Source organism: Primulina huaijiensis, chromosome 8, assembly GCF_012295235.1.
Source record: "Primulina huaijiensis isolate GDHJ02 chromosome 8, ASM1229523v2, whole genome shotgun sequence".
NCBI lineage: Eukaryota > Viridiplantae > Streptophyta > Magnoliopsida > Lamiales > Gesneriaceae > Primulina > Primulina huaijiensis.
In genome coordinates this window covers 1,552,389-1,559,829 of record NC_133313.1, presented here as the reverse complement: position 1 = coordinate 1,559,829, position 7,441 = coordinate 1,552,389, and the positions used below count along the sequence as shown (strand labels likewise).

Here is a 7,441-nt window from a genome sequence, read left to right as displayed (position 1 = left end):
TATTTAAATTTTTTTTTTTTAAAAAAAAGCAAGTCCCTCGACGCAAACTTCAAGACTTGCTTTTTTTTAAAAAAAAAATTTAATAAATGTGTTGGCTTTAACTTGAGTTTGGGAAAATGTTGGGTTCAATGAATTTAAGGAGTTTCTGATTTTTCCAAATAACAATAATAGGAAAGTTGCTTAGTATCTATTACTTATATATCTATTACTATATATTAAGAATCTCTCTAATAGAGACAAAAAAAATTGGTCTGTTTTTTGATTTCCCGATTTTGCCCTTATTTTATATCACAATTACATTTTTGTTTTTTTTAAAATTACAAAAAACATTTTTTTTATTTTTTTTTAAATTACAACTATTCAAATAGCACTTTAGTCCCTCGATAATTTGTCAAATTTCACTTTAAGCTCTCGATAATTATAAAAAAAACCGTACACACGCATCGCATGTGCCAAGAAGGTAGTTATAATGATGATAATGGTGATGATAAAGGAAAAATATTGTATGCTGCTGATATTTATTAAGTCCAAATGTCAGTTTCCTAATTTGAATAANTATTTTAAATGGTGAAAATCTATCATATAAATATACAATAAATTTTGTTCAAACATACAATATATAAAAATATAGGTAATATTTTCAAAAAAAAATATTTCGGGTCAACCCGCGACCCAACTTGTCCCAACCCGAAACTCGTCTAACCCTGCACTAACCCGAACCCGAAAAACCCCAACCCGAACCTGATTTTTTTCGTGTTGGGTCATGTCGTGTTGACGAGTCGTGTTGCATTTTGACACCCATACTTTTCCCAAACTCAAGTTAAAGCCAAAAAATTTATTTAAATTTTTTTTTTTTAAAAAAAAGCAAGTCCCTCGACGCAAACTTCAAGACTTGCTTTTTTTTAAAAAAAAAATTTAATAAATGTGTTGGCTTTAACTTGAGTTTGGGAAAATGTTGGGTTCAATGAATTTAAGGAGTTTCTGATTTTTCCAAATAACAATAATAGGAAAGTTGCTTATTATCTATTACTATATATCTATTATCTATTACTATATATTAAGAATCTCTCTAATAGAGACAAAAAAAATTGATCTGTCTTTTGATTTCCCGATTTTGCTCTTATTTTATATCACAATTACATTTTTGTTTTTTTTTAAATTACAAAAAACATTTTTTTTATTTTTTTTTAAATTACAACTATTCAAATAGCACTTTAGTCCCTCGATAATTTGTCAAATTTCACTTTAAGCTCTCGATAATTATAAAAAAAACCGTACACACGCATCGCATGTGCCAAGTAGGTAGTTATAATGATGATAATGGTGATGTAAAGGAAAAATATTGTATGATGCTGATATTTATTAAGTCCAAATGTCAGTTTCCTAATTTGAATAATATTTATCAATCCATTGTTTATCACCGTAAAATAATATTAAATATATACATTCGTAAATAATTATGGAAATGAAAAGGAATTGGCCCATTGGAGTTACATCACTTGACTCTAAGATCCTTTTAGTCTCCTCCCTGCAAGAGCCGAAACAAGAACTTAATTATCTTCCTGCCCAAAACAAATCAAGGATTACTGGTTTTGTGTAAGAAGCAGAAGAAGAAAATGGTATCTATCTCTCATGAACCATAATCTGTTCCAGCAGTACTCCTTCGGTCATGATCGCAGCAGAGTGAGTTCCTTGCATTAATCTCTCGTTCATTCAGATCTGATGTTAAAATGCCTCAAATGTACTATTTTTGTCAGGAACTTATGGAATAATCTAAATAGATTGAACTTGTCAGAAAAATCAGGGACCATTCGGTGTTGACATAGACGGTACTGTAGGAACAGTGCAAGTCAACCCCGTCTCTAATCTCATCGCCTTTTCTGTTTCAGTGGAAGAAAAGTGAGAGAAAAATGCTTTCATGTGCAACTGTTGAGAAAAATTTGTCAATATTTTGTCGAATGCTGTCAAAAAAGTAGTAATTTTGTCGGCAAATTTTTGAATAAATGTATCTAAATGAAAGCAATGAGAAGAGGTAGGTCATTTGGGCCTGGCATATGGTATCTAACTCAACTATTCTACGTCGAAATCCATTTCTTCTTTAATCTCATTCCATCTTTCTCTGTTTCAGATAACATAAGGGAACAGATCCACGTTGGATTTTCCATCTCCATTCGCTTGTTTTCTAATGGCAGACTGTTATTCAAATCCGCTTAAATATGTAAAAGATGTTGGAAAAGTCATAGTTACTGAGGTCATTTGGCCTCCCGTCAAGCTCCTTATCAATTATTGGTGGTGCTTCGACGGAAATGTTCAAGGCCTGAGGGATGAAATCGGTTGTTTGGAAAGGGAAAGGCGCAATATGGAGGGAAATATTGAAGAGGCTCGGCTTCGTGCCGAGAGTGCTACGACTGAGGTCGCAAACTGGTCAAACGAAGGCACTCAGAAGCTTGCGGAGGCGACGAGGATTTTGCAGGGCTGCGATGATCTTAAGCGATGGAATATAATCCCGCGGTATTCGGTGGGAAAGAGTGCCAAAGAAACAGCAGAAGGCATCGCAAAACTACGAAAAGAAGGAAATTCGATTAGGATTGCTGATCCAGCCCCTCCGGCATCAATGGTATCTGTCTCTCACGCACCAACTCCGGAGTTTCAATCGAGAAAACGCATCGAGGAAGACATCATGGAGTCTTTGAAAGATGGAAATGTCCACATGATAGCGATCTGGGGCTTGGGAGGTGTTGGGAAGACAACTATGGTGCGAAGAATGGAGGATAGGGTGAGAAAAGAGAAGTTATTTGACGAGGTTGTGACTGTAGTTGTCAGTCAACAAATTGACGAGCTTAAAATTCAGAAGCAAATTGCAGAAATATTACGTTTGGATTTGAGCGAGGAGACTTTGGATGGTAGAGCACATAAATTGCGCGCCAGGCTAATGGATTCGAAGAAGAAACTCATAATATTTGATGATGTTTGGAAAAGCTTTAAGCCGGAGGCTATAGGAGTTCCTTATGGAGGATGCAAAATTATTTTGACATCTCGGCTCAAAAATGTATGTGGAAAAATGGAAGCCAATAAAGTTATTGAAATACAAGTCTTAGACAAAAAAGAAGCTTGGACACTTTTTAGAGAGAAATCTGGTGATTGCGTTGATGATTTATATTTGCGTCCCATAGCAGCAGAAGTCGCAGCAGAATGCAAATGTTTGCCAATTGCGCTTGTAACCGTTGGTATAGCTCTGAAAGATGGAAGTATACAGACATGGAAAGATGCACTTTCACAACTGAGAGGAGCTAACCCAACGAATTTCCCGGAAGTTGTGAAAGATGTTTATATGCCTCTGAAACTGAGTTACGATTTCTTGGAAAATGAAAGTGAAAAGTCCCTTTTCCTGCTATGTTGCTTGTTTCCCGAAGATTATAACATCCGGATTGAGGACTTGGCTTTGCTCAGCTTTGTGTTACGCATGTTTGAGGGAATCTACAAAATTGAAAATGGAAGAAACAGAACATCTAATATATTGGAGAGGCTTAGAAGTCGTTCTTTATTGATGACTGGTAGCGATGAAAATGAGGTAAAAATGCATGATGTTGTTCGTGATGTTGCTATTTTCATTGGTTCAAAAGAAAAGCAAGGGTTTTTGAATGTGTCCTCGATGGATTTGTCTAGTAAAGATTCATCTCGCAATTGCAATTGGATGTCAGTGGACATTTCAATTGCCAATGCCAAGCTTCCTGTTGGGTTGGATTTTCCAAATCTTCGTCTCTTGATGATTCTGAATTCCAATTATTCAGAATTTCCTGAAAGATTTGATGTCAGTGATATTTGTTTTAAAGGAATGAAGGAGCTGACAGTCTTGTATTTTTCACATCAAAATTTTCAATCACTTCCATCCTCTCTGGAATTCCTAAAAAAACTTAGAAAGTTGCACTTGGAAAATTGTGAGGTGAAAGACATATCAATTGTTGGAGTGTTAGCAAGTTTGGAAATTCTTTGCGTCTGGCGCTGTCACGAAATTGAAGAGTTACCAGTAAATGTTGGGGAATTGAAATTTCTAAGATTATTAGAATTGAGGAATTGCTTGGAACTCCGAAGAATAGTGGCTGGTGTCATAACAAGCTTGGTTGGGTTGGAGGAATTGAAGATAGTTGATTGCTTTAACAAATGGGAAGCAAAGGGAAATGTAAGTGAAGAAAGGAATGCTAGTCTTTCAGAACTTGAGTCTCTCGGCAATTTGACTTGCTTGGAGATTGATATATTTGATCCCAACTTGGTTGCCCAAGAGATATTGCTTTCAAAGCAGTTAAGAAGATAACGAATATGTGCTTCTGAGTACCGATATTCATTTGATGGAAAGAAGCATGAGAGAAGAATCACACTCCAATTACCGAGAGACGTGACAGTAGGAAATTGGATTCGGCGACTGGGAAAGAACACCGAGTCACTAGCATTAAGTGGAGATGGTTCAAACGATTTTAATCTAGGAGAGATTGAAAGCTTGAGGGAGCTCGTATTTCATAATTGTTCAACGGTGGAGAAATTGATGAATGCAATCGATTGCAAACTCCCCATGTTGGAGCACCTGCGGCTGAGAAATCTCGGAGAGTTGGAAGAGATAATTGATGGTCCAATTCCAGAGGGATCCAATTCCTTCCAAACTCTAGAATCACTAGCTGTTGACTATCTTCCCAAGTTGGGATATTTGTGGAAGAGTCCAAATCAGAATGTTTCACTGGTCAACCTCAAGACCATAAGCATTGAAGATTGTTCCAATCTACGATATCTCTTCTCAATGGCAACAGCAAGGAGTCTTGTACAACTTCAAAGCCTTGTAATACATTCATGTGATACGATTGAACAAGTGTTGTGGAATGAAATGGAAAGCAACACAGAGGCTTCTGTTATTGAGTTCCCAAAGTTGAAGGCACTGACACTGTTATATCTGCCAAACCTTTTAGCTTTCACCCAAGGAGTTGAAATCATAAAATCCCCCCTGTTGATAGAACTAGAAATCGGAAACTGCCCAAATCTCCGAACCAAAATCGACCAATTCCCTGCCGGCATGATTGAGAAGATCGTCGTTAGTGGTTCTGACAATATAGAAGAAATATTTAGGGATGATGGAAATCGCCACATCATATTCCAAGAATTGAGGGTACTGAGACTGGAGAATCTCTCATCCCTGACAACATTTTACGGAGGTGTTGAAAGCATCAAGTTTCCAAAGCTGGAAGAGTTGTTGATTGGAAATTTGCCGAGGCTGAATAGTTTTGTGGCAATAGATTCAGAAGCCACCCACGACCAGAATTCTCTTCATTTATTTTGCAATAAAAAGGTACGTCTTTTCTTCGTATTTTAAATAATATAACGTCATATGTGTCAAGATGCTAATTAATATACAGATCGAGAAACAAATATTTCATCGTTATTGGGTTTGAATAGTAGTATAAGGAATATGTATAAGATTCATATACTGTTTTTTGTTTTATTTTATAATCATGGCCATTGCTAAAATGGAATTTCTTTGAGATTTTTTTTAATGTTTTGTTGCATCAACAAATAAATCGTTGATATTTTATTGTTGTGCTATTTGTAATTTAGTGTTAACTAGCAAAATGGGAAGTGATTATGTTTTCATACAGTTTTGATTACTTATAGTCTATTTGGATTCTACATTTACATTAAAATGATTTCATTTTGAGCAATCGATGAAATATTATATAATTTGTCTATCTTTTACAGGTTGAAATTATTGGCCTAAAGACACTTGATCTATGGAACATGCCCGATAAAATAAACAATATGTGGTGTCGCCACATCCCAATCAGTTTCTTTCAAAATCTTGAGACCTTGATTATATTTAAAGTTGATGGCATCAGAAACTTAATATCATCTTCAATAGCAAAAGCTCTTGTTAATCTCAATACACTACATATATACCGTTGCAAAGAGATGATTGACGTGATTGAGGATGAGACACATGTAACTGTTAACTCTGTCTTTCCTAATCTGGAATATTTGGATATTGAAGTCAATTGTAAGTTGAGAAGTTTTTGCCAATGGAAGCACGCATTTGAGTTGCCATCACTTGTCGATATTCAAATAACTGATTGCCCCCTGATGAAAATTTTCACTTTGGGATCGTTAAGTACGCCGAAATTACATCGGTTCCAGATAAATGGCGAGGACATTGAAATGAAAGACTTGAACGGTGGCATACATCATTTCAAAAGTACTAAGGTAAGTTTCTACGAATATCCATTACATAACTATCATCTTATTACAATGTATATTTGTTGTTTATATGTTGCATATGTTAGACTTAATTTTTGTTTCAGTCAAAAAAGTATGACCCCTCTTTATATTTTGTCTTCATAATTATACTAATGGTTATGATGTACTGAACTTGTATATTTAACATGTGTCAAATTCATTGTTTTGATAGGTTAGCATTTTTATTATTGTAATATGCTAAGAGTATACTTTTTCTTTCAATATTACAAATCTTTTTATTTGGTAAACATGGTTTACTCATTGAATTATCGTAACTACTCTTCATTATGATAGGCTAATCCTAAATTTGTTTATTATGAAACTGCTACCTGATCGGGGCCTTGTCATTTCGCTTAAATGCGATAATATATAGCAGAATGCAAACGAAGATGAGAACAAGGACGAGAACAATGAGGATGAGAAGCATGAGGACAAGAAACAGATAAAAGGCGAGGAAAACACGGAGAGCAGCAACAACAATCTTATGTGAGGTGATGGTATTCAAATTGATTTGTTTATGTTTTGCTAGTTTGGATTCACTTGGGTGATAAATATCATAGGAGGAAGCGTGATAAGACAACAAGAGCCTCTGATTTCAGCAAGTGCTCTGTAAACCCTTGTTTCTTGTATCTAAAAATAATCTTCCTTTCAAGTTGGATTTTCTTGCTTTAATATGTCATTGGATGTTGCGTACTTAAACCAACATATAATAATGTATTTTGGTTGACTTTAGATGTTAAATCTTTCTCCAAGCTGCTTTCCCCTGCTTCTCAGCTTGTTTAATAAAAATATGAGGTGCATGCAACAGGTTGTTGTTAGCTTAATATGAATTTTTCAAAATTCTGCTTTAATATATTTCCACATTCTTGCATTCAAAATTCTGCTTTAATATATTTGTGCCTTCAATTTTTGTTCTTCGTACTTTATAAGAAAATATTGTATGTAGTTCAATCCTTCCCCTATACATCCAGAATCACCCTATATAAGTATACAAAATATTAGACAACAAAAAAAAACACACAAACCATATATGTAATAAATTAATCAACCACAATAGTATATGAAATGACAAATATGGTGTCAAATCGAGTTGAACCTGAAATCTGGCCCGAAAAAATAATCAGGTCGGGTTCAAGTTGACCATAGGCGAAATCCTACATTGCCAAATCAC

The 7,441-nt window shown here is 35.0% G+C and overlaps 2 protein-coding genes across 3 annotated transcripts; both read left to right on the top strand.

The window, feature by feature from the left end:
- The first annotated feature begins 1,535 nt into the window (after window positions 1-1,535).
- LOC140982569 (disease resistance protein At4g27190-like) lies at window positions 1,536-4,312 on the top strand. Its single transcript, XM_073449129.1, has 2 exons — window positions 1,536-1,683; window positions 2,129-4,312. Exon 2 carries the CDS (start codon window positions 2,186-2,188, stop codon window positions 4,310-4,312), a length of 2,127 nt encoding a protein of 708 aa, XP_073305230.1. The 5' UTR covers window positions 1,536-1,683; window positions 2,129-2,185.
- Window positions 4,313-4,532: 220 nt separating this feature from the next.
- LOC140982570 (uncharacterized) lies at window positions 4,533-7,002 on the top strand. Of its 2 annotated transcripts, none has more exons than XM_073449132.1 (3): window positions 4,533-5,332; window positions 5,740-6,237; window positions 6,647-7,002. In XM_073449132.1, the coding sequence occupies exons 1-3, from the start codon at window positions 4,541-4,543 to the stop codon at window positions 6,758-6,760; spliced, it is 1,404 nt and encodes a 467-aa protein (XP_073305233.1). In that variant the 5' UTR covers window positions 4,533-4,540; the 3' UTR covers window positions 6,761-7,002. The 2 variants fall into 2 exon arrangements, with proteins under 2 accessions (XP_073305233.1, XP_073305231.1); XM_073449130.1 differs by having other exon boundaries at window positions 6,644-7,002.
- Window positions 7,003-7,441: the final 439 nt, after the last annotated feature.